General features: G+C 41.9%; 2 protein-coding genes across 2 annotated transcripts; both read right to left on the reverse strand.

Moving 5' to 3' along the window:
- Positions 1–333: 333 nt before the first annotated feature.
- On the reverse strand, positions 334–10,458 carry erap2 (endoplasmic reticulum aminopeptidase 2). The gene is made up of 19 exons (XM_048243292.1): positions 10,379–10,458; positions 9,263–9,857; positions 8,936–9,074; positions 8,702–8,836; positions 7,826–7,946; positions 6,630–6,784; positions 6,301–6,414; positions 6,079–6,210; positions 5,734–5,865; positions 5,563–5,631; positions 5,294–5,469; positions 4,988–5,067; positions 4,689–4,872; positions 4,339–4,495; positions 4,043–4,227; positions 3,664–3,825; positions 3,284–3,424; positions 1,216–1,297; positions 334–1,105 (listed from the first exon to the last, which is right to left on the reverse strand). Exons 2-19 carry the CDS (start codon positions 9,760–9,762, stop codon positions 941–943), a joined length of 2,829 nt encoding a protein of 942 aa, XP_048099249.1. The 5' UTR covers positions 9,763–9,857; positions 10,379–10,458; the 3' UTR covers positions 334–940.
- Positions 10,459–13,743: 3,285 nt separating this feature from the next.
- Positions 13,744–25,466, reverse strand: rgmb (repulsive guidance molecule BMP co-receptor b). Its single transcript, XM_048243293.1, has 3 exons — positions 24,930–25,466; positions 19,184–19,719; positions 13,744–17,095 (listed from the first exon to the last, which is right to left on the reverse strand). The coding sequence occupies exons 1-3, from the start codon at positions 25,036–25,038 to the stop codon at positions 16,304–16,306; spliced, it is 1,437 nt and encodes a 478-aa protein (XP_048099250.1). The 5' UTR covers positions 25,039–25,466; the 3' UTR covers positions 13,744–16,303.
- Between the last annotated feature and the right edge of the window lie 1,715 nt (positions 25,467–27,181).

A 27,181-nucleotide genomic window follows, 5' to 3' on the forward strand; every position in this document is an offset into this window, starting at 1 on the left:
GCATTCCAGGTCACACACACAGGCCTAACATGCTTTCAATTTCCCCATGACAAAAGTTTTTTTTTTTTAATGTATTTTCTCTAAGCAACCTGCTGCCTGTGGGATACTGTGTCCCTGTACCAGATGTGACTGGACAACACCCATAAGTAAAGCCTATATCTGGCCTGCAGAAGAATAGGCCTTTTATCATGACACATGCTCCTGCAGAAAATGAAGAAACACCTGTGATAGTCACCAGTAATATCATTTTTTCTAATACCAATTCTACACAATGGTCATTACAGGGTTTTTTTTTATAATTGTTTTTAGTTTATTTTTACAATCCATGGTATTTTCAAGTGAACAGAAATATTGTCTGTGCAATGTTACTTTCAGCATTGAACAGTTGAAAATATTTAATGTCATGAGAACAGATTCCGATTTGTTTTTTCTCCAAATGAATTCATTTTAATTACTATGTAGCCTATCCATATGTTATTTTTGTGTGGATTACTGTATTGATGTATCAACATCTAACCACTAGAGGGTGCTATGCTCTCACTGGCACCAGACTGGGGTAGGCCTAGGCCATACCCTAGAACCAGAAGAGAATGCACACAAATTGCTAGATGACTACCACATAAAGTCTTTCAATTTTTTTTTTTCAGTTTTTTGTTTTTATTTTCAAGTCAAATGTGTGTTGGCATAAAAGCTTAATGCATCACAAGAGCATTATTCTTTTGAAAACATCAATGCCCCTGCAAACAATTGTTACATGATACAGGATGAAAGCCATAATCTATCATTAGATTGAATTCAAATAGCAATCATAAAATACTTTTAAAAATGATGTGTGCTTGTGTGCGCTACTAAATATGTTCAGTGCGCTGCAGATTTTGGCCAGACAGTTGGCCTACCTGTACAGAGATCTGATCTCAATGAAGTTGCTTTTAAATGAGATTTACTCCTTTTTCTGTAATGTCTTCAATGTTTTTAGCAGCCAGGCCCTCAGAGTTTCCAAATTCCGGTCCAACCACATGATATTCTTTTCCACGTTCTCCAGTGCCACCTTGGTGACTCGTACTTGGGATGATTGGTCTTTTATGGATTCAAAAAATTCCTTGATCTGTTAATTAAATAAAAGGGTATGATTTAGGTTTTGTTTAAGGTGTCATGAGAGTACTTTGCATTTGCTTGTGTTATTTCCGCAGTAAATATAAGAAAAAGGACACTTACATCATGTAGTTCCTCTTTTGATGAAAACTGAGATGTTGTGCCAATTATAATGTTTCTAATACTGAACGACCCCAACTGGAACCTGAAGGAGGATGTGGTTTAAAAAAGAGGTAATGCCTTATCAAAGTCTGTGTAATCAAAAAGACTACAGCAGTGGCATGATTAGCTTGTAAAAGATGTGGTCCTTTAAGTTTGATCTTTATATAAATACCAAACCAAATAGAATGTCATAGTCATTGTTTAGTTCAACAACTGTGTGACTGTGTGTTGGTTAGAATATCATCACAACTGGACTTTGCAAAGACAGTAAGCAATCAATTATTTGTCACTTACAGCAGGGAAAATAAGTATTGAACACGTCAACATTTTTTTCAGTAAGTATTCTTCCAGTGAGGCTATTCGCATGAAATTTTCACCGGACATTAGTATTAACTTAGGTAATCCACACATATATAAAAATCCAAACATTAATGTCTAAAAGCAGTGTTATGAGTAAAAAAGTGGAATGGCACAGGGAAAAAGTATTGAACACGCTAAGAAAAAGCAGTACACAAACGCAAAGAATGGCAAGGAACAAACTGGAATCTATAAGTAGTTAGAGAAATTATCCCTCCTATCTGTACAAATTGATATAAGCTGGGTTAGTACATACTGGTGGGCTATATACTGGTGTTAGCAAGGTGTCACACAAGAAACATGGGTAAAAGCAAAGAGCTCTCCCAAGATCTTTGCAACCTTATTGTTGCAAAACATATTAATGGAACTGGTTACAGATGCACTTCAAAACTTCAGAATCATCCAGCAAGCAGTATTGGAGCCATTATTTGCAAGTGGAAGGAACATCACTACATAGTCAACTGGCCATGCACAGGATCTCCTTGCAAGATTTCTGACCAGGAAGTCAGAAGGATAGTCAGAGGAGTAGCCTAAGAGCCAAGGACCACTCTGAGAAAGCTCCAGAAAGATTTGGAGGCAGCAGGCACAATTGTTACAGAGAAAATCATAGGTAATGCACTCCACCGCCATGGCCTCTATGCACGCTCATCCCGCATGACTCTATTGCTGAAGAAAAACATGTCAAAGCTCGTTGAAAGTTTGCTAAAAACATTTGAACAATCCTATGAAATACTGAGAGAATGTATTCTGGTTAAAAATTTAACTTTTCGGATGTCATACTACACACCATATTTGGAGGAGAAATGGCACTGTGCATCACCCTAAAAATACCCTACCAACAGTGAGGATTGGAGGTGGTGGCATCATGTTGTGGGCTGTTTTTCATCTCATGGTACTAGCAGACTTCATACAGTTGAAGAAATGATGAATGGAGTCATTTTGTTCCGGAAGAATCTTTACATCCACCAGGATGATGAGGATGAGACATGGCTAGACCTTCCAGCAGGACAACGATCCAAACCATTCAGCAAAGGAAACTCTCAATTGGTTTCAGAGAAAGGAAATCAAGGCCCTGACTTTAATTCAATTGAACAGTTTTGGAAGTTAACTAAAGATCAGGATTCACAATAGGGACCCCTGAAATCTTCAATATTAAAGGACTATCTGTTTAAAAGAATGGGCCAAACTCACACCAGAATACTGTGACTGATTAGTTTCATCATACAGGAAATGCCTTAAAGCTGTCATTACGAATAAAGGATTTTCCACAAAGTATCTAAGACATTTCAGCAGGCGTGTTCAATACTTTTTTCCTGTGTCATTCCACTTTATTGCACATAACTCTACCTATGGACTTTAATGTTTGGATTTTTTTTATATGGATGGATTATCTGAGTTAATACTAATGTCTGGTGAAAATTTCATGCAAATAGCCTCATTGGAAGTATACTTACTGAAAAAAATGTTGACGTGTTCAATACTTATTTTCTCCGCTGTATCTCAGTCAGAAAGACCATACCAATAAAAACAATTTCAACATGCAGCGCAAAACCATGGTAATGTCACTGATCATCATCATTGTTAGGTTATCTAAGGCAATGCAATTATACACTCTGTAGAAGGTAAGCTCTATTTGGTCAAGAGGCAGCGGAATCCTGAATCGGTCACTTACTTTTCCACCAGGCTGTTCCAGTTTTTCTTTACAAAGTTCCATGCTAAAATATGACCGTTGGGGTTTCTAGCCACATTGATAATCAGTGAGGGCAGATCCATCGTTTTGATGACTTGTCCCTCCATGCCAAGGTACAGGATTCTATGCATAATAATAACAATGTTTGTTACCATGCTCGTTACTGTTCACTGTCAAATATCTGTTATCTTATCTGCTTACATTCTATCTAACTAATTAATTCTTACAGAGTTGTGATTTATATGTTTATTGTTATTGTTTTTATTCTACTATTTATTCTGCTGCTAATTTAATGTTAATGTAATGTTTATTGATGTCAATGTTATGGGCTAGGCTATGGCTGCAAAATATGCTTGTAGTACCTGATCAATTTCGTTGGATCTTTGGTGGTTGCCAAAGCTGAGAGGATTTTGTCCTTCTGAGCCTCTGACATGGATGTAGTGTACTGCTGTAAGAGATACTCCCAGCCTTCATCGTTTTGAGCCCCGACACAGAAGACTGTTTCAACCACATCACTAGGTATACTGTCAGATGAGGGGAGAAATGTACACACAGATATGACTAAATATTCTGTATCAATATGAGAATATGTACTGCTGATTTATATATATATATATATATACTGTATATATTGTCATAATCTAAAGAGAGAATGACATATAGTGAAACTAGCATAGTCAAATATATCTCTGTGATAAATCATTTGGAGTTGTTCAATGGGCAATTAAAGCTCACAATCACCTCAGTGTGCTGTTGGATTTCATCCAGTCACTGAAGAACGGTTTAGCCTTTTCAAGACAGGGTGGGTAGCCCAGATCACACGCCAGGGTGAGCACCTCAGAGCGAAGCCTCCTGTCCGAGATGGACCCCACATCATTCCACATCTGCCTGTCAATTACTTCTTGGAAGAACTGCAAGATGAAGTCCTGCCACCCACCACCACAACATACTGTTTTACCACCATGGCAAAGAGATGTGTGTGATACAGCTTACTGGTCCCAGATATATATAAAGACTGTGAGGATTGTGAGGCTTACTTTCACATTTTGAGTGACATCTGGAAGACTCCTCTTTTCTATCATTTTGTAGAAGGTTTCCAGATATCCAAGGCCTTGTATGAGTGGGACATTGTGGTTCTCAGACTTCAGATAAGTGATCAAGTCAAGGGCGGTGTCAAGAGACAACTGTCCTGCACTGGATGAGAGAAAAATAGAGTCAAAAGAATGCTAGAGCCATGCATTCAACATATTGAGGGATTACTTGTCACATCAAAAATACCAAAAAAAGTACCAATCAAAACAGCAGACATGACATTGTACCGTTGAAGTTTAAATATGTACCCCTGTTCATTTAGAATAGTTTAAGCTAGATACAACTTGAGTCTCACGTGACTAGTTGAAAGGAGTTGTGAATGAGGTTGGCCCGGTCCTTGTGACTCAGAGCGGTGAAGTTGTTTCTTAGAAGTGTGCTCAGCCTCTCCCAGCCGTCCCCCTCATAGTGGACAATGTAGTAGCCATTCATGTCTGTGTTCAGCTTTACCCAGTCCACACTCTCGTCGATGTCCAGGACACCTGAGGGAGATCAGGGATATGGTTTGGTGACGTAGTCCAAGAGATATGACTAAGATACTACAAAGATTTCTTTGTAGGTGTTGTTTGTTTTCATATGTGATGGAAGAGTAATTACCTGACTCTGTGTCTAATAAATGCCTCATGTTGTGTCCTGAATGGCTTGTTTTGTATGTGAGAGGGATATGCCAAAGAAAGCTGCAATTAAGATAACATGAAATGAATATGTATTGATTTTCTTCGCTTGCATATAAAGAATCACACACAACTCTGTCTACCACACAGTAGTCTCATTGTAGAATGTTCTTCAGCATGAGACACATCTCATCCCTCATTAGATTGATACTGCAAGATCATTTATTAATCTGTGACAAATAAAACAGTGTGAGTTAGTCCATCTCATGTTGGTAAAAACCTCCCTTACTCTTTCTGCAGGGAAGCCCATTGGGGATCTCCAGGATGACTGGTCTTAATGAAACGCTCCTGTTTGAGGTACAGCTTGGAGCCCTGCCGGTGAACCTTCACAAGTGGGATCCCTCTCTGTAGAGTCCATGTGTTCATTATGGTCCTTAGGTCCATATGCTCTCCTGCATAGCGATACTGTGGGACACACAGAACAGGTACAGGTGAGAATTAACCAAAACTGCATTTCTTCCTAAATAGATAGATATAGCTAAATAGGTAGATACGTACTGCATTCTTTGTTGCTTGAGTGCTGGTGTAGCAGTATTCTCCAGATGTGAACTCATCTTCTGAGCATGTCTATAACACACAACATTAATCACCTAAGTTGCATTCAGCTAATGAAGTATTTGTATGAAAATAAATATTTATTTGGTTTTAAGAAGAAAGAAAGAAACTTACATTGGCCATGCTGTCCCACAGATCCTGATTTTTGGTATTCTTGTACCTGAATTTCCTCAGGTATCGGACAATGCCACTTTGAAACACTTCATCAGAGAGGAAATGTCTGAGCATGTGAAGGATGCATGCACCCTGAGACAACCAATCACAGGACAGGAATGAGTCAGGTGAGGGCACATCTAGAACCTTAGCAAGGAGCCTACAAACTTCATTTGATGAATATACAAGACAAAAAGCTCTATTGTGAAGATGTTCCCCATGAGCACCTTTCCCTTGTTTAGGCCTGATGTGGATGATAGCCATGCTAGTTATCCAAACATTGTACAGACATCATACATTCTATACCTTATCATAAGAGACTGTGTCAAACATTTCTTTGATCTGGGTGGGGTTTTCTGCTGGGCAGGAAATTGGTCGAGAAGAGTTGAGAGAGTCTCGCCCAATGGCTGCAAAGCAGGTATGCAGCAGGTAGTCCTCCTGAAATAATATGGGATCTCTGTCACTAGTTTCATCACATATCCACAAAACATTATCAAAATTAAAATATATATATATATAATCACACACCACATTTAGCTCTGGGTATGTTGCATCAACTGAGACAAATTCCATATATCTGGCAAATCCCTCATTCAGCCAGATATCATTCCACCACTCCATGGTAACCAGATTTCCAAACCACTGTGTGAATCAGAGAAGGAACCACTGAAAAACGCATCTTACCATTATGATTGATATTCACAATTTAAATGGGTACTATAAATTAATACTTTTCATATTGTGATGTGTAATGTTAACCGTTATTCTATTGTCTAATTCTAAATACAAACATCACGTTTACAACAAACAAACAAACAAAACAAACAAAACAACAGTGTGATGTGCAGCACACAAACCTGATGGGCTAGCTCATGTCCAATCACCATGGTAACCCAGAGTTGGTCAGAGGCAGATGAGGTGGCGGGGTCAAAAAGCAGGGCTGTCTCTCTGTAAGTGTTCAGACCCCAGTTTTCCATTGCCCCTGACTGAAAGTCCGGTATGGCAATCAAATCTAACATGCAGCCATGGGTATCAAGCAATAGAGGTTAAAAACAGTGTCTTAAATAACTAGATGTACCGCACAGCGGTACAAAATATGACCGCCGCTCAGTCCTGCATATTCTCTCTGCAAAAATAAACACACTTGTCAATTTGTCTCGATCTCCTACTCCATCCATCCCCTACTCTCGTAACTTTTGTGTATGTAAATAAGTGTGTGCATGTGTGAGTTTGCTTTTGTGTATATGTGTGCTTCTCTGTGTGTTTTTGCTTGTAAGTGTGTGTGGGGGGGTAATGGTGTGTGTGTGTGTGTGTATGTGTGTGCACGTGCGCACACGTTTGTCTGCTTGCCTGCATGTGTGTGTGTGTGTGTGTGTTTTATGTGTCTGTGCATGTGTGTGTGCATGTGTAGGTTCACTTGTGAGTGTGTGTGGGGGGGGGATAGGGTGTCTGTGTGTGTGTTTATGTGTGTGTTTGCCTGCATGTGTGTTTTGTTTTTGTTTTTGTGTGTGTGTGTGTGTGTGTGTGTGTGCACAGGCATAGACACGCGCGCACACACACACACACACACACACACACACACACACACACACCCCATTACCCCCCCACACACACACTCACAAGTGAAAACTCACACACAGAGAGGCACACATATATACACAAACGCAAACGCACACATGCACACACTCATTTACATACACACAAGTTGCAAGAGTAAGGGAGGGAGTAGGAGATGGAGACAAGTTGACAAGCGTGATTTATTTTTTTGCAGAGAAAATGTGCAGGACTGAGCGGCTGTCATATTTTTGTACCGCTTTGCGGTACATCTAGTTAAAGTAGCGTCAGTTAGACTTTGCACTATGTCTGCCATTTCAATTAAAGAGCACAAAAGTAGCACAAACAATTAAAATAATCTACTATGATGACACATATTGAATAAATACAGGTCTGGAGCTATTTAGACTGATAATGGCCAAATTGCGCCCCTGCGAAAAATCCAAAGAGTGAGTAAAAAATACTTCTGTATTGAGAAGAGTAGAAAGAGTGTTCCTACCCAGTTTGGGCAGGGGGTAATATATGTTGAAATACTTCTCATAGAACTCTAAAATCCTCACTGCAGCCTCAAGTGCGTAATGGGTTTGGTGCCACTTGTCTGGAACAGCGTAAATGGAAACCTGAGGAAAGGAGACACATGCTTATGTCTCCCACAGTAATGGGCCACTAAGGAAAAACAACAAAGGCCAACAAATACCCAGCAATAGATAACTGTTGCATGATTGTTGGGACTCTTAACTGAGGGACCAAAAGGCCAAAGAAATCTATGATCCAAAAATCGAAGGCACTCTCTTTAGTAAGGTCCCATTCATTTATCACACACAAGCAGGAGATGATAACAATGCAAACTTTCCTCTTTCTACAGTCTCCTGTTCCGCAACAATACAGATATATAAATGGGAATCAAGTAGTAACTCTGTCATTATGAAGAAAGATGCCTTTGGGACGACAACAAATAAAAGTAAAATATTAATATTCTAATTTTCTCATTTAATTCCTTTTGCAATGTGTAACATATTCTGCACTGTGACTGCACTCTTGACAGCTCAAAGTGGTCTTAGAGGTGCAGTGAGGTGGTAGTTAGGGTTACGTGTTATATTGAGGTCCATATGAGGTGAGGAGCTAGTGGCGTGGGGATGGAGACAGTAATCTAGATGATGATAAATTGACGGAGTTATGGCTAACCAAGAAATACTTAACCAGACTTGTATAGCAACATAGTGTAAACACAGGCAGTTGATATAAAGTCTAACCAAATTATGTATGGTATTTACATAAACTTGATATCTCATGATTTGCTATGCTCAGAAAGTCTTTTGGGATCACTGGAGCAAAGCGGACCTCCAAACTACTGTGTAAAAAAAAATGCTCTTACCTCCACTCCAGACGAGGTCCTTTGGGTGACACTTTTGAAGTCACATACAATAAAAGCAACCAGATAGGAGCTCATTTGCACACTAGTATCAAAACGATCTTCCAGAATACCATTGGGCAATTCAACTGTCTGTTCCTATGAGGGGGAGAAAGAGTGTAGTCACTAAAGATCCATTTTGTCACAGTGTATTTTACAGAATTCAGCATGTTAGTTTAGATAGTAAAATGTTCTTACAATGGGCATATTTGAAAGAGAAATATAAGTGTTCTGCCGTCTTATCCTAATAGAATAGTTGGCTTTGAAGATGGGCTCATCAAAACATGGGAAGGCCATGCGTGCAGAGGTGGGCTCAAAGTGAGTGGAGGCCAGGACCCTAAAATACACAACGAACAGAGGTAGATTACTGCCATGCATTAGCTGTTTTTTTCGACACACAAACACACACACACGTGCACATAAACACACACACACACACACACACACACACACACACACACACACACACACACACACACACACACACACACACACACACAGAACAAACAACACCTGTAAAGATACCTTGTCTCTCCTTTTTTAGTTTTGTATGTGCTCCTGTATAAGCCGTAGAACCCACTGCCCAGCGGAGCATCAAACTCAAGGTACAGGAAGTACTTCTCCCCGGAGGTGAGAATTTTGGGCGAGAAGATAGCGATCTGCTCATGGGTGGGATACTCCAGCACGGGCAGGACGCGGTCCGATAGGTGGGCCTCGCTCTCGTCCAGCACGGTGGCTGACGTGATGTTGAGGCCTTTGCTGTGCAGGACCACCCAGTTGGTGTTGTTCTTCACGTCGATCTCGATCTTGGCCGAGCCGATGAAGTGGAGTGTGGTGAGGTTGGGGTGGACGAGCAGATGGTAGTGGACCGGCACGATGTAGTTTGGGAGCCTGACCTTGCTCCATGGGAAGGGGAGGCCATTGGTGGCTGTGTGGACATTTTCGTCCGCCTGGTCCTTCGAGTCGGGGGCATGGTCCGTGCCAAATACAGTCAGGGGGAGTAAGGCAAAAACCAACAATAACATGATGAAAGATTAACCAGGGAAGACCTCTGTTACTTTGCAGTCAAGGGACAAACGCAGCCTGATGCGGAAAGATCCTGACAAGTACTCAGAGATACCTGGAGGGATGCAAAGGACATCATTATAGTCCCACCCTTCTAACAGCCATCTGATTATCAACATTTATGATTTCAACGGTTTATGCAAAATCAGCCAACATATTCGACAGGGACAGTACAGTTTGAGTCCAGGCTCAGAGTCTCTCTGTGTTGAAAACTCTCAGGCGGTACAGTTTATGTGTTTATAAAGAGATGGATCACATTGTATCTGTTACATGAGCCTGCATGAGCTCCTGCCCTGATGTTAATACAGAGGGATCAGCTCAGTCACATGGCTGTGCCACACACAAAGAGAGAGAGAAAGAAAGAGAGAGACGGAGAGAGAGAGTGTGTTTGTCTGCTTTAGTGTCTCTCAGCCTACTGTCAGCACTGAAAAAACGCCAAGCGGATGTACCCTTTTAAGCACGCAATTAATACTTTCTCTTACACACACATACACACGCAGAAACCTAGTCGAAGGCGAATAAAAAGACTTGCCCTTTTGACAGAGGTGGTCTCTTTATCGACTGCGACGTGTTTACCTCAATTTCAGCTGCATCATTCAGGCCTGCTTGTCTCCTGTGGCAGCCAGCTTTCATTTTCCCTTTCATGTGTCAGACCCACAATTCCCAGGCACGCTGCAGCTGCTGCCGCCTTCCTGTGCCCTGTATGCAAATGAGAGCCAGCAACAGCCAATGGCAGGCTAGTGCCGGCACAAAAACAGGCTTCAGAGAACAAATGGCTTTCATGCTGAAACACAACTCTTGATATATTCACTTGACTAGCTCCTCTTTTGACCAACTTGGTTGCTGTTTTTTTATTATTATTATTATTATTATTATTATTTGTTTCTGGGGTTTGCTTTCTCTGAAACAGAGAGGATAAGAGCTGGATGTTTCAAACGGAAATGTTGATACACATACTTTATGGTTCATGATCAGGACATAATTGCAACATCATACATTTTAGATCAGTAATATTTCAATAAAGTTGTGTGTTACAAACAGAACTCGGTCATTAGAAGATGAACATGTGTCTGAGTTATCAAACCAACAAATGCAACAGGTGTACAGACTTCTGTGAGCTAACGATCATATCATCAACCACACACCTCAAAAGTAACAGGCATACCACAGATGTGTTTGCAGGGTAGGATTAGAACAGCCTTTCTGTCCTCAAAAAAAATAAGAATAATTCATAGCAGTTATCAAATATCTGGCAACAAAAATATCCTCGATTTAACACAATTCATTTGTGAAATCCATCAAAGTGGTAAATCTTTTTAACAGCACACCTACCAACCCATCGTTGTATCGTTTTCTCTGATTACAACCTTATGCACCACTGCCTCTACAGACAGTTTCTATAAGCTTAAATGAATGTAGAATAGTAACAACTTGAAAAGAGTTGATGTTGTTAATGCAAATAAAGATGTCTCCAGCTACTGTAATGCATTTGGTGCAAAGGGGTTATTCATCTCAAGATGGTTATGTACACTCTAGGTGCCCATAAGAGCTAAGGTAACTGAGAGCTATGCTGGTGAAATCCCCTGTCATATATCTTGTCAAAGCAAAAAACACACACAGACACACAGACGCACACACACACACACACTCACAGGGAGAGGGGGGGGGGGGGGCAACACACACATAAACACACAAGCAAACACACTCACAGGGAGAGAAAGAGACAGAGAGAGAGACACACACACACACAGGGAGAGAAAGAGAGGGAGAAAGACACACTCTCTCACAGGGAGAGAGAGAGAGAGAGAGAGAGAGAGACACCACATACACACACACACACACATACAGACAGTGGAAAGATTCCGTGGCGGGTGAGAAGTCACGTGAGCGAGAGCGAGAGCGGGGTTAATCCTTCACACGGCGCTCCTCATTCCACAGGGCCGCCTGGCACTGCACCATGCTTTGGCACCACACCATGCTTCTCCACCTGCTGACCATTCAGATCATCACAAGTGAGTAGAGCCAGGGGGTGACCAGGCCAACGTCCCCGCGGGGCAGAACAGCACGAGACACCTGAGGAGGGTGTCATGATATAGATTTTAAAACACCTTTCATCAACTGAACCGTTTACCTGGTTGAAGATAGACATGTTAATTTGAAGAGTTAAAAGCTGACCATTGATTACCTTAGGGTTGGTTGGTGATATGTGCCAACTATTTTTATGAATGTGGATGGTATAAAAAGCTTATTCTAATTCATATAGTTATTTAAAATGTTTATTCATGTTAGCATGCTAATTCATTTGTGTAACATGGGTTGTTTTCTACAGTGCAGGCAGAGGGTGAGCTGCTAGCCACTCTCTCTCCTCCGTTTCACCTGTCAGGGCCTGGGTCAGGCACAACAGGGGGCTTGACCATCCTAGTGTGTGTGGTCAGCACCATCCTGAACGGGGAGCTGGAGGTGGCCTGGATCTCGCCGGGCACCGGAGGACGACCTCGGCCTGCTATCTTCAACCTGATGAAAGATGAGGATGGCACCCTGACAGCCATGTCTGTGATATCAGTGGCATCCAGTGAGTGGGACAGCTACATCTGCTTTGTGAGCCACAGAAGAATGGCTAAAGTCACACAGACACAATATGTCGTGTTTCCCAATAAGACTTCAGGTGAGTCACCTTCATGAACACTTCATGAACCTTTCATTATAATGTGGGGGGATGTATTATGAGAAATGACTAAGGGGAACTCTGTCTTCAGATTCAGGACAAGAGTCCACCCAGTGTTATGAGTATTTAACCAGCTCATCCAGCATATCTGAAGGTAATGAATATCTAGTGTACTCCACTATCATCTATCAAATGAAAACAGTTTATTATGTGTCATAAATTATACCTGAGATATTCACTGACATATTATCATCAAATGTGTCTCATTCAGCAGATATAAGAGCACAGACAAACCATCTGATTGTCCTGGCTCTTAGAACCATTCTTCTGAAGATCACCATTTTTAACGTCTTGATGACAGCACGAGCGGTTATAAAGTGGTAATATTCTCTAATCACTTCTATAATATGCTGTATTATTATGAAATGTTTTCCTCCTGTTGACTCAAAGTGTCCTTTGTGATAAATAGGTAGTACCCTACCCCATGCCATCACCACTAACACAAACTGTGTATGCTTTGTGGTTTTCAGAATATTTCCCATGAATATTGAAGGTGGCAACAGTAAAGTACCAACCCCAAAGAGAACACTACCTCTAAAGAGACAGTTTTCTGCATGAGAAGAGATGCTGCCTTGCTCTAAGGTTTGTGTGTGTATATATATGTGTGTGTGTGTGTGTCTTTTACTGAAGAGAATTTCTCTGAGACGTTGGGTCTGATGGTGAAGCTGCAGCGTCTGTCTGTGGGGCACACAGGTGTGTGTGGTGTGGTGGCAGCACACTGGGATATCTGATGCCACTCACACCACACACTATCCAGGACAGAGCAGATACTGTTCACAGGTGTCAGGCAAATGCCACTAACCGCCTATGAAAGGTTCTGTTTTTATATGTTTGTGTGTTTTCTTTGTTTCTTTATTTCTTTTGTTATCATTTGGAGACACTGGCAATTGCAACTGCTAGAAAGGTCGTTAAACTTTATGTGGGAATCTACTGCATTTGTAGTCAATCAGTCTGGGGATTATTTTCTGAACCTGATGCATTGTAAATGCAAAATGTGAATGTAACATGTATTTTCTAATTAGTTCACACAAGGGAATCTCCAAACTACACAATTATGCAGACAGATCAATTTCATAGTCATAATCATGGTCCTATACCAAAGGCATGTTCCACACTAATGTCTTCAATACATTGTAAATGGAGTGACATCAGTAGATGATTGTGAATTGATAATTGAACAGTGAATGTTAATTGCAATGCAAAAAAGGACTTACAATTATTTTGTACTTTTAATTTATTGTTTTAAATAAAACACACGTTTTCCTTTTATCAGTTTTTCTTCACCGCATCCAGTACAATACTAAAACACTGATGTAACAATGGTGGTCCACTAGGTGGCAGTACAATCACATCTGAAACATTTTTTTCCAACAGCAAGAGTATGGAGCTTAACTTTCTCTAACAAGACACTACATTTATAAATAATTTAAGTATCAACATTGAGCAGTCACTCTTCACAAAACAAAAACTCATATTCACTCACGACAAAAAGAGATCACAAAGTCAAATGCTAACGAAAGCTTAACACAGGATGTAGGCTTAACTTTGCAGTTGATTGCACTCCAAGGCCTTGTTCGGGTCATAAATATCCCACCTCACATTGAAATATTTCTGATTCTGATAACCAACCTCCTGTCAAACTCCCAGTGTTCTAAATACAATCTATTACACTTGTCACAGTATGGTAGCAGCTCTTCAGCACTGGCAGTAGTTGAAAAACAAAAGAAAGAAAAATCTACAGTAGCAATGTCTTTTTTAGAAGGTGATTATGTGATAAAAGGGAGTTTGGGATGTTACACGGGTGGCCCCTGTTGGGAATATTTTGGCATCTCGTACCCGGCTTCAAAAAATTCCTTTCATAGATGGTGCTGCTGGGTTGCAACAAACTCCAGAGCAGGGAGGAGTGTGGGAAGCCATAATTGTCATGAGCCCTCCTTTAAGTGTCTCCCATCTCTAGAAATCGGTTTCTGCTGCTGTTGCTGTGAATGTTATTCCCTCAACACTAAGCAGGCGAGAGAGGGAGAGAGAGGGAAAGAAAGAGAGAGGGAGAGAGAGAGAGAGAATGAGAGGCAAGGGGAGAGTGGGAGCGACAGACTAAGGAAGCTGCACTGAGGAGGACATTCATATCAATGTAAATGAGCTATCGGAACATAAAAGAAATCAGATCCAAGTCCCACCTCTACATGCTCTGGATTTACACACACAGGCACACACACACACACACACACACACACACGCACGCACACACATATAAACACAAAATATTCGTCTGTACTTCAGATGTGTTCCACTGTGATTCTCCTCTTGTTCAGGTAAGTTCGTCTTTGGTTAGCAAAAAAGAAGGGATCCAATCAACCAAACAGCCAATTAATCTAATCAATCGTCCGATATCTATAAGGTGATCGTCAGTGCCGCTTGCTGAAAGAAGACATTGGTGAAGACACACAGATCTATCAAGAGTAGTACCATGAATACAAAAACCCCTCAAACTTATGTTTGCATGTACTGTACACTGTGGATTGTTACCAGGAGGCTTGATCTAGCAGAGGAGAGCGGTCTCATTAGTGCTGGATTCCAGTTTCATTGATACGAACATGGGTTTGGTAAGACAGAATCACTCTGGAGTTACGACCAAACATGTCATCTCTATGAACTCTCTGCTTCTGTTTACTGATTTTCACATGCTGAAGAGCATCTAAAATAAGACTCCAGATCCGTCAAGCAAATCCAGCTTGAAACACATCCGTATTTGCACAATGTAAAGCATATAAATGTTCATCCAACAATCATTCAGACTATTCAATCGTCATGATCGCGCCCACACTGCCAGCTGTTCCTACAACTGTCAACAACCACAACTTTTATATTCAGGTCATAAAAGCATAATTTCAGTGGGCCCACGATGTTTATAAACTCAGTAGGTGTCAATGCTATCCTGCTGCTGCTGCTGTTGGTTCCATTGCAACTGCCAGCTGCACTGATCAAAGAGAGAGGATAGAAACATGGAGTAGATCTAAACAGAGTGAGATATAATCAATCTTACACGGAGCGTTTAGTGAACAGGGCTGGGGCGCAAACCCTCTGTAGTCACTCATGGACCATGTACCGGGCAAGTACCATGTTCAGGTGTTGCATCAGAAGGCAAAGAAGTCCAGACATGTGAAGTTAGTGTCAAACATTGTGTGCGTGCCAAAAGCACTGTGAAGAGCAGTATTCTACCAGCGCTGAGATCCCAAGTTTGTCCACCCTGTTCACTTTCAAAAATAACAAATTGCACTTGTATTTGAAAACTGTTCGGCTGAGTTATATGGGTGAGGCCTAGTACTGTTTCTATACTGTTCCAAGCTGTTCCATGGTGATTGGGCTTGCTTAAAGGAAACACTGTTTTGTTCAGGTGTATTTTTTTTTTTTTTGCTTTTTGCTGTTCTTTTTTCTTGCAAAAAATTAAAAAATAAAGTGCTTCTGTTAAAACGTCCTCCATCTTGAGGTATTAAAAAAAAATCACACAATTCACACAACAAATGACTACATCCAGGTCTTCAGAGAAAAAAAAAGTAATATACACAAAATGTACAGTCACAAGAGAGAGAAAGTTCGTTTTTCACGACTAAGATCAAGAGAGTATGACTCATCTTGTGCACAGTATATACATCAACACTTTTTGTCTGTTGTTGCTTTGCTTCACCACACCATTATCATAGTACCATCATTTAAAAAAAACAAATAACAGCCCAATCAATATGATACAGTTTTTTCACACGCTTATTTTTTTTCCACTAAAGCCAAGCGGTGACAACTAAACAGAGCGCCGCCAGCAGAGGCAGCAGTGACGCTTGGCTACGCGCGGCACCCGAGGGCGGGTAGATGTGCCAGCGCTCCTTTCTGGGGTGCAGTGCCTTCATGTCCCTGAGCGCGTCGTACGCGGCCATGGTGAAGTTGGCATCGCCGGTGGTGAGCAGGTCAAACACGCATGAGTGGAAGTAGATGTCCTGCACCTCCAGCTGCTCGCGGCACTTGGCCATGGCCGCGTCCAGGGAGTAGGCCGCCCGCTGGGCATTGGGCCGGGGCAGCTGCTGGTACTGCTGCTGCTGCTGGTGGTGGTGATTGTGGTGATTGTGGTGGTTGTGGTGGTTGTTATGGTGATGGTGATGCTGTTGATGCCTCATCCCAGCCTCCTCCTGCTGCTGCTGTTGTGGCTCCAGTAGAGGTTGCTGTAAGGGTAGAGGGAGGTGTCCGTCGCGGTCAATGCGCTCGGACGTCGGGCACCCGTTGACGCACAGCTGCAGGTCCTGCGTCTCGTCGTCATAGGCCATGGCCATCTCCTCGGGCACGCGCGCTGCCAGCGTTAGGTAGCGGCCTAGCTGACGCACGATCACCGTCACGCCGATGTAGGCAGCGTGAATCTCTACGTGGTGACCGGCGGACTTCTCGATCACCCACAGGCTCTTGGTCTCGCCATCGCCGCCACTGATGGTGCCATCCACGAAGGCAGCTGGCAGGTCGTCCGTCACGGCCTGGTACACCTTCGGGTCAGTGCACTCCTGGTAGGGTTTGAAGATGATTGTGATCTGAAAGAGGAAAGGATGTGTTATTTATTCTATGTCCATCTGGAAACATTGAATGCAAGATTACTACATGGTCAACTACCTAACTATGATTGAATGAAAGAAAGAAAGAAAGAAAGAAAGAAAGAAAGAAAGAAAGAAAGAAAAGAGAAAAGACAGGAAAGAAGGAAGGAAGGAAGAAAGACATTGGTCATAGATCTACCATCTCAAGAAGGACACAGAATATATTCTGTACAGTTCTAGATTCCAAAAATGATCGTTTATCATCTGTGCATTTTGCTCAAGGCAGAATAGGCACATATACAAACATGCACATTCAACAGTAAATAACCCATACCCCCATTAGACTCCAAACAGCTTCAGATCAAAAAAACAGGAACTAATGTTTTTAAGGAGTACAGCCTAACCTCAGAAATAAAACCTAAAAATCTAACCTCTGAAACACGCAATAAGAAAGCTTTGTCTACAAATGGCAAGCTAATTTGAGCATTGAGGCAACCTTTTTGACTATTGATACATTATTTGAAGGGTGAGCTGGGTAGCTAGCTACAAAGCTCTGATCAATTTCCCCATGCCACCCATGGCTAGTTTTAACTTCATCTCACACTGACTGATCTTTAATGTAGTTTGCCTGTTTGAGCACAAAGTACATTGTAATGAAATTCAATTAATGTTTGGTTGGGAAAAAATGTGTGAGAAGAGAGAGTGAGTAAGAGAAAACACTGTCCAATGAGAGGAGGATATGGCAGTTGGTTAATGAGTAGTGTGGTGCTACATTAGCAGACAATGAATGCCAGTTTTGTCCCCAGATGACATGGATGAAAAGTGACGACTAGCCGGCCATTAGGGGCAAGAATCTGAAAAGCCCGAAGTCGAGCGATGTGTGCTAATAATTATGTGCTAATGGCTAATAATAGTCTTCCACCTCTCAAGTCATAAGGTCAACTGAGACTCCCTGTTCATTAAGCTCAAGCTTTCATCACATGGCCTCAGACAATTTCAACTTTGGAGGAAAACAACAATCCAGTATTTTATCCTCAAAGACATCTTTGTGAAGGACACGTCTCCCTCCCAGGCTCCAAAAGTCCTAATCCACCTCACTGACAACAGACAACGGCATATCTCTATGTGCATTTCGGGTAAGTCGGTTAAAATCCAGTTTGGGTCATGTCTTCTGCCTCCCCTTAGCTTGAAACTAACAGCAAAGGCTTCCTTTAAACTCAATTCATTACAGGTCATACCAAAGTAAAATGCTATATGTATTCATTAATAAAATTAGGATTTCATGGACCGCCTGGTCACAAGTGTTGGTCACAAGTTCTTTCTTTGCTGGTTGCTTTGTTTAGCTTGCACCTGTGGAGATTTGGTCAGAGTTTGGAAATTGGGTAATCTGTTGGGAAATCTGCCAACCCAGCCTCTGATTTACAACTTTTTATGCAGTGCATATGACTTCGGGGAAGCGGCCGCACTTCAGATGTCTTTAAATCTGGGCAAAAATGTGCACGCCCAAGTCGGGCTGGACACTGGCCTTGAAAGACATTAACGCAATTTGAATGTCTGTCTAAATAAGACAATTCTTCATGTAAAATGTACCCTAGATGGTTTGTATAACATCCATTATGATTACTTGTAAGTAGACAAACTTGAAACATTTTTGTAAATCTCCTCAACAACATGTTGAATTTCACAAGACTTACTAGCAACTGCAAAAAGGAACAACACATTTACAAATGAAACAACTGCTATGGTTATTAAGCATTAATAAAGACTATAGAGTTATTGTTGCATGTAAAGCATACATGTAACTAAACTGAAGTCACATCTGCATAGCTATAGAACAGTGTGGCATACTTCCTTTCAATGTCTTATATTATATGGGGAAAACTGTCACAGTTGACAGAAGGCAGTGTAAACATGTCCTCACAAATTCTCAACATTACACTCAACACAAGTTCATTTCATATCATTATCATATCATATAAGCACCACCTAAGCCAGACTTAAAGTGTCTTGTGCCCTGTACATGTTCCTTAAGCAAACATCAAAGAGGTGAGTGAAAGTGAAAAGACTGGCTTGGTACGCCTGACTGACCTTATTGGTAGCCGTGGCACTGGAGCCCATCACCACGGGCACGTTGGTCACCTGAACGGACAGGTAGTTGTTGTCGATGAGCGGCCAGGCGCCCTCCACCTTGCACGTCTGGAAGTGGTCCTTGAAAGTCCTCAGGTGGGGGTCGCCAAACAGGCCGCAGAATAGGTAGGTGGGGGGCCGCACGGTGCCCACCCCCACGCCGCCGAGCCACGAGGCCTGCTGGTTGTGGTGGAGGTGGCGGCTGTGGTAGTTGCAGGGCTCCACGGGCGTCTCGGGGTGCGTGGGCGACGTGGGGCCGTCCTTGGAGCAGTTGCGCTGGCTCATGCGGTCGCTGATGCCCAGCACGGCTGAGTGGAAGACCAGGTTGCCGCGGCAGCTCTTGGCCGTGCGCTGCGTGCAGGCCGAGTAGGCCCGCAGCGCCTTGCAGTACTCTGTGTCAAAGGCATCCGGCGCCGTGTTCAGGTGGGTGGTGAGCGAGACGAAGTCTGTGGTGCACTTCTGGATGCGGCAATGAGTGCTGTGCACTTGGCTACCGTCTGGAACAAACAAATACATGGTGGTGTTACAAACAACAACGAAACCACTTGGTCATCAGTGGTCACTAAATTCTTATCAGTAACAATACTTTAGTTGGATGATTTTTAAAAATATATACTAGAAGATATGCTATAAAAAAATTAGTTGATAATGTTGGTTATATCTTTCAAAAAGCAACATACACATAAAAAGTAAGGTAAAAACAAACCTTCAGAATGGACAATAAAAGGTTGCACTGCATTTTTGGCTGTATGTTTTAATTGATCTAGTGTTCTAGTGGAACATTTATAATTTAACAAGTTTAAAGCTGACTTTTTCTCTCAGAGGGCAAAACAGATGCACAGGCCTCGCATGTCATTTATTAGAGACAGATTCAAGCATTTGGTCCAAATAAAGTAAAGAAACTCAAATTAGGTCAACAGGAAGTCCTAATAAAACTATCACCTCTGCAGAGACAAACAGTGGACGCTTTCCCAGCGTGTCTACTAGCTGTTGTAAGCCAGCGCCTTGAAAGTTTCCATTGGCTTTTCCCAGTTTGAGTACTATACACTCAAGGTATGGGCTTTTCCCAGTTTGAGTACTATACACTCCAGGTATGGGAAGAATCTTGCACTCAGCCATCAGCACATCAGCCAAAAAAAGTTCTAGGACTTTGGGACAAGACAAAAAAACACTTCCTGTCTATTGCCAAAGTTTTTACAGAATATTAACCAAGCAGTGAAGCACTGCTTTGACAGTTTGGTATAATGGAGAAGCCAAGCCTAAATAATTGTGAAGGAAAATGCTAAGTCACCTTATAGAACAACAGGTAGTATATTCTACTGGCTGAAGTACAGTGGGAACGTAGTGTAGAGTCTGACTTTTGATCATTTTTTGGCTATGGTTTCACTTCAGGACATTTCCTCTGAGTAGCGATGATGAATCTCTGCAATATGTCTAGCCTAATGTAACCTATTTATACTCATACCTCCTCAACATATCTGGCTGTCTACTCGATTCTCTAAGGCATAGATAATTATGCACTTTCCATCCGGTCCTTCAAATGACACTTCGTAATGCACTGCCTAATTCAATTACAAAAAAGAGAGCATTTTTAATCCGATAGCCACTATTGTTTGTCCATTAACACACCTTTAATCTTCCCATCTGACACAGTGAACGCTCCCCAAGTAGGCTTCCTACTGCCAATAAGCCGCACCCTGCTGAGGACTCCAATGCAGGGGAGTGCATTATGAACTTATCTACTGTCAAACTTGGCTGACTATCTATATTTCATAGCGGCATGAGAATTCTGCAGGGCCATAGGAGAATGTGCCAATTCAATACTTTCTGTTGATCAATATTCTCTAATAACATGTAATAGTTTGTGGGCTCAGAAAGAATCAGACACAGGGAATGGAGAGAAAAGCAATCTTGACTTCCAGTCCAAGACACCCTATCAGACCTGGTTTCAAGTACAACCAGTACTTGAAGTTTGGATTCCTCTGAGCAGCCAAATTCCAGTTCTGGCCAGTGCGAGAGCTGGGTCTTAATCACTAAGATCCTCTTTGATGTGTTTACATTCCACTATCAGAGCAAGAATCTCAATGGATTCGTCAATCCATCTCCAGGCGCCCGATGAAGGAGACCAGAATGTGGAGCAAAAAGAAAACAAGCACGTTGCAGATGTAACCATGTTTGGTGGGCATGCCTTGTAAATTGCAGCCAAACAGAAGATCTTTTCACAGAGAACACAGGTGGTTCCGTGTGACCTCATATGCCACCGAGCCTGAGCGCTGCCTGGAGGGATTTTATCACCAACATGTGTGAGCAGTACGTGGCGCGCACCGGGCCTCCTGAATCTTCCTGATCGGACCCCCCCACACACACACACACACACACACACACACACACACACTCCCACCCCTCCACCCCCATCTAATCGAATTTACAGAAATCATCGACACAAGCTGTTTTTCACCAATGGGCAGCTGGAAACAATTAGAACATCACCTGACATTCCTATTTGAATCAGCATGGTAAGGAGCATGCAGCCGGATATTTCCTGACCCTGACAGGAGTCACACAAACAGACGGGTGGAGGAGGGTGGGGTGAGGTCCTCCATCCCAGATGCACCCATCCCAGAAAAAGAGGAGCCCCCATGGCATGCTTGATTCATCAAGACTGAGAGTGGTGCATCAAGGGGTACTACATAGAGCTGCTCTATGTTATGGCTCAGAAGGGCCCCAGTTGGGGGCAGCAGAGGTGTAAAATCAAACTGTCACATGCAGAGCAAGAATTTCTCAGTGCCTTGTCAAATTGTGTTGCTAGATCCCCTGACTGGCACAACAGACACTTAATTGGTTTCAGAATTAGCATCAAAATCCACAGTGCCTGACCTGCACAAATAGATGCAAACAGAAATTATAATTCCACCAAAAAAAGAGAGAGTGATACTGGGCGCATGGGTAAGAATTAGCTTGAAGTGTGGCTTTCACTTTCAGACATTTGCTATTAAAACACAGGTATTCTGACACTCTATTAACTAGCCACCAATTCAAGGTACTTCTATATAAATGAGGCAAGGAAATCTATGTTGCTCCGGGTAAACAGTAATTTTAAGCTTCAGTTTAAATTGGTGTCCTTGAATGTATTTAGCTTATTAATATATTATAATCAGCTAATGACTACTGTTTCATACACTAAGGTTACATGCAAGTACTGTAGATGAGAGTCACTCCCTTGTGGTATGATGTTATATATCTAAGATGTAACAGCTCTTACTTGCTTTAAAATAGGATTCATTTTTCAACTTCTTTAAAGTGCAATGAGAACAATGTGCCTGGTGTTATTGTTCCAGCAATGAAAACATAAAAAGAGAGGAAAAAGCACACAAGGTATTTGTTTCAAGGGCCCCAAAATTAATTTGTGTTTTCTTCCTCTATGAATGAGGCATCTCGTTCGCCGCACACAGCGCGGCCTTGTTGTAATTAAGTAGCTGGAAATATTTTCTCAGGGTGGCCGTCTGAGCAAACCTTCTCAGCTCCAGAGGGCCCCAGCTGGTGTTGCGGAGTGAAATTTCAAGATGTGGAATTTGGCCAGGGCAGTGGGGTCAGCAGACCTCCGCCTTGTGCAGAAGTGAATGTTAACGACCGCGGAGCAGGCAAGCAAGAGCCCTTTTCTCAAAAAGCCCCTAGTCCCCCTTGTCCTGTCTTCCCCACGAGCCTCAGAATCTAAATGACATCTTCAACACAGTGCCTCACCAATCCTTTGTTAGCCATACAATATCCAAGGCTGTGTGAGTGGAAATGAGCTCCTCCTTTCAACGATCCAGTGATTTAAAAGAAGAATGTTTCTCAAATCCGGGTTCCTTTACTACTGTGTTCTTACACAACAGTTGTTGTTTGTTTTTTAAAGATGTGTCTTTAAAAACAGTAAACCAATTAAGTGAGAACAAAGCTTTAAGAAAAAGTATGAAGTACAGATTGAAAATGTGGCAAAACCTCTATTAAATAGCTTTGGTATGTCCTATATTATCTTTCATGCCTCTTAATTGTGAATTTGATCAAGACACAAAGGGGTTCTACTATGTCCTCACTTTCAAGAGGCATTAGCTATAGGCTGTATATTGTGTGTATGTATCAAAACAATAAAACTGGCACTTAAAGGAGAATGGGGGGTTATCCTGTGAGAAAATTTGTTCTCTGCATTTTACAAATCCGGACGTACAGATAGATAGATGTTCTACACATATTTTCAAACCATGTACTGGATACAAGATCAGACAACTCTGGATGACCATAAAACAGGCAATAGTCTATAGAAGCTGGAGGCTAGCTGCTGAAAAGTGTGAAATTATATGGTATAAAATGCTACTTGCTACACATAAATTAGCCTAATAAGGGCAGAACGATGAAACCTAATCAAAAGCAACATACAAACTGAGCATGGCGCATGGATCCACAGTAGAAACGGGCACTCAATTCTTGAAATACTACTAAAATCTTTCTGAATCAACAGCCTAGTTTTCAGGTGGGGATTTTTCCTGTGGATAAGCGTGGCTTTGGACCGCCTGGTCATCTCAGTGACTTAAACCCTATCATGTCCAGTTGCCGGGGATCCATGTTAAATGAATTATGAAGGTGTGACTACTCAATGGACACCCAGCAGCATACCATCCACCATTCATTTGTGATGGCCGCGAACACGGGCAACGGTCAGGACACCCGAAGTGGAGCAGCTGTCACCGAGCCAAGAGAAAACAGGCCACCAAAAATGTATAGGCTGGTAACAGTGAACTATTCACGAATCAGGGACAAAATTGTTGGGTTAAGATAGCTGGGAAACACTTCCACAGAAGAGGCTGCCCTATGCAAAAAGGGTGATTGACGGTATCGATCAGCATTCATAAGCTAAAGGAAATCAAAAGGGCGTGGGCTACTTCGGAGTCATACTTTAAGCTGTCGTAATGCTTAAATTAAGCAACAATGACAGGTTGACTAATTAGACCTACACTTTATCCTTGTTGGCATCTTGATGAAAAAGAAATAGATTTAACGAAATGTAAATTCAAATGTAACTGACACGTTTTCCAAATATCTTAGACTTAGAAAACATTATTCTATTTTCATCAAATGTTGGGCCGGCATATCCTATCTAGACTACTTGTGTCTTAGACATGATACTATGTCTTAACAGCGACTTAGTAACTTTTCTAGGCAAACCATTAGCTTATGGGAATAGCGCATGGAACTGAGTGCTCATGTGCGTGGACGCCACGAATCGAAACAAAAGTCGCAATTTTTAACATGTAAAGACGCCAGTGATCGGAGTTGACACCACCGCAAACAAATCCCTAGCCCAATCTTGCTGTCAGTCAGGTTTCGTGGTCTCAGCCTATTACAGATGAACTAAATGAACGTAGATGAACTAAACACAGTGCGAACTCAGCCAAGAGTCCGGACGAACGTGAAAGTCGGAAGGAATACTTTTACGACCCAAACTCCTTCCAACTTCAGTCTAGTTCACATTAACATTAGCCTACCTGCAATTTCACAACCTACTTTAAGTATGATTTAAGCAACAGGGCAGTCGTTTTGTGTCGTTTAAGCAGGCATCTGAATATCCAATGGGCTATGCTCAACAACACAAGGAGTGTCGTGTTATCACTGACATGTCAGGGGGCAAAAACCACAAGAACATGGAGAAAGCGATGAGGAAATCAGTTACCTATCTGGACCACGGTTGAGAACGTGAGCAAGATCAGCAGGATAAATGATGACGCGTAGATGAGGCGCTCAGCCCCGGGGTAACAAAATCCTGTTTTCCCCATACCCATCCATCCAGGTCGCGGTTGTGAGAGACTCAAGTAGCCTACTCCACGGCAGAAACAGAGGTGGATTTGTGGCGATGCGGAGAAATCGGGCCTCTGCTCTCCTGTTTTCTACTTTACTCCCGGCTTCCTGTGGTCCGTAATTGCATTAAAATCGTCAGTAATAGATTCGCGATCTGTGCGTCTTCCGCGCGTAAATGCAAAACAAAGACAAAGTAATACTTCTATATTTATCCGATCGAAAGGAATTATCGAAAACACACTTAAAATAATGTTTGAAAACTCGAGGTTGCTTTGCTATCCGTGTGGACTAGTCCGCTCAACAGCAAGTAATTTCAATGCTTGTATCAACCGGAACGTTGCAATCTTCTTCCACAAACACGTATGCTGCACATCACATTTCTCCACCACAGTTAGGAAATCTACCCCCGTCTTTTCCAACTGATCGATTGCAAATCAACCAAACCCTCCGTTTAGCGGAAACCACGCCCATGGAGAACACAAGCACCGCCCATTGAGTTATATCTTTCTAGGGAGCAGAACTTTGTGGTAAGCCGCTCAAGGGTTTCTTCCAGGCTCAAATCTATATCTGAAAGGTGACTTCAATCTGTGAAAATTACACTGTAATTTCAGATATTAACACACAAAAAACAAATTTCAGACGAAAGTCAGGAGTTCATATTTCCTAGTGGCTTATCAGTGGCCATGGCTGTTGTCACCACCTGACATAATTTATGGGACAAGGGCAAATAAAATCAATAACAATGCATGATCAGGCATAATTTATAGTCTAGTTCCATATTTGCTACTGGAACTCGTCATCAGGATGAAACCAGTGCTTCGAACTAATTTGTTAACACCACTGAAAACGTTTATTTTTGAAGATTACGCCTATTAACTACAATGATCCATTTATCAAATGAACAGATTGCATTCTTGGTATCTTAATGGTATCTTGCCATGCTGATCTGAAATTGAGCATGGTGTTAAGTCTGTCAAATTAAAATGTAAACGGCTTGTCATACATTTCAATGGGACAAAACCTCTTCACTGAAGTGGTTCGGTGCGCAGCAATGAACGATGGATATTCTGACAAGTTCTACATTTGAATTGCACTTGCAGGTGATTAACATAGACTGAAATAATCGGGGATTAATGAATATAACAGAGCACATCAAGTGTCAGAAATCCGTACGTTTTTTCCCCCCATTTGATTTGAGAGAGGTGTCTGAATGTCTTATAGGCTGTAAACTATAGCCTACACACTGCAATTAACATATGAAAGACAGCTGTTTACATCTAAACAATTTCTCCGATGTTATTTACCTATTGGCCAGAATTCCGTATGTCATTTATTCTCATATGTCACCTGCTGTGATGAGCGAAGATAAATGATAGGCCTAAATCACACAGTAGAATAAAAGGCAAATGAAATGTAGGCTATTTCATATAACACGATGAAATTCCATTAATAATGTTGTTGAAAACATGGGTAGGGTCTAACAACATGCTTTTTTTTAAATGAAATACCATCGCTGATGTCTGCTAACATCTGACACAATTTATTCCTCTTGTCATTCACCTTCAGATCTCGTACGCAGATATTACCAACTGTCCTGACGAGAACAAATGATAATAGCCTAATTTGTTTTGTTGCCTCACTTAAAGTGTATGAGCGAAAATACAGACACTAAAAGAATTTACAAGCCACTCCTATTCCCGTTTCCTGTATGGGACAACTGCAGCAGAAGGGGTATTTATAGGTCTACAAACGCACAAGCTTTGGAGCAGCAGCACTTTCACTGTCCGGTGGGGGAGTAGGAGAGTTGCAAATCCTTTCATTCACTTCGGCTTAGATATCTGCTGCCGTGTCTTTCAGCACTATATCAGAAGCTATGAGAAACCTAAACCCTAACTCATTACATTCCTGTGAAAGTAACATTTCATTGTATGCATCTTGCAGTTACACACACCCGACGATATAGCACAACAAAGCACTATACATAATGTATGCAGGCCTATTCTATGTGTGTCTGAGGAGTGTGCAAATTTGTCTGCATCACAAATTCTAACTTCTTCCATTTTTTCTCTCCATCAGAACATGTGGTCTGTGTTGCACCCGCTGTGCTTTATAAATTCTCTGTATGGC

The sequence above is a fragment of the Alosa alosa genome, chromosome 5 (assembly GCF_017589495.1).
Source record: "Alosa alosa isolate M-15738 ecotype Scorff River chromosome 5, AALO_Geno_1.1, whole genome shotgun sequence".
NCBI lineage: Eukaryota > Metazoa > Chordata > Actinopteri > Clupeiformes > Clupeidae > Alosa > Alosa alosa.

Excerpts from the sequence above, each read along its gene's own strand:
- erap2 (XM_048243292.1), bottom strand. The coding sequence starts at position 9,762 with ATGTTATTGTTGGTTTTTGCCTTACTCCCCCTGACTGTATTTGGCACG. Across the intron at positions 8,837-8,935 it reads CTCTTTCAAATATGCCCATT|GAACAGACAGTTGAATTGCC; the intron begins GTAAGAACATTT and ends TCCCCCTCATAG. Across the intron at positions 5,632-5,733 it reads TGTGGGACAGCATGGCCAAT|ACATGCTCAGAAGATGAGTT; the intron begins GTAAGTTTCTTT and ends TGTGTGTTATAG.
- rgmb (XM_048243293.1), bottom strand. The coding sequence starts at position 25,038 with ATGGGTATGGGGAAAACAGGATTTTGTTACCCCGGGGCTGAGCGCCTC. Across the intron at positions 19,720-24,929 it reads CTCAACCGTGGTCCAGATAG|ACGGTAGCCAAGTGCACAGC; the intron begins GTAACTGATTTC and ends TGTTTGTTCCAG. Across the intron at positions 17,096-19,183 it reads GTGCCACGGCTACCAATAAG|ATCACAATCATCTTCAAACC; the intron begins GTCAGTCAGGCG and ends TTCCTCTTTCAG.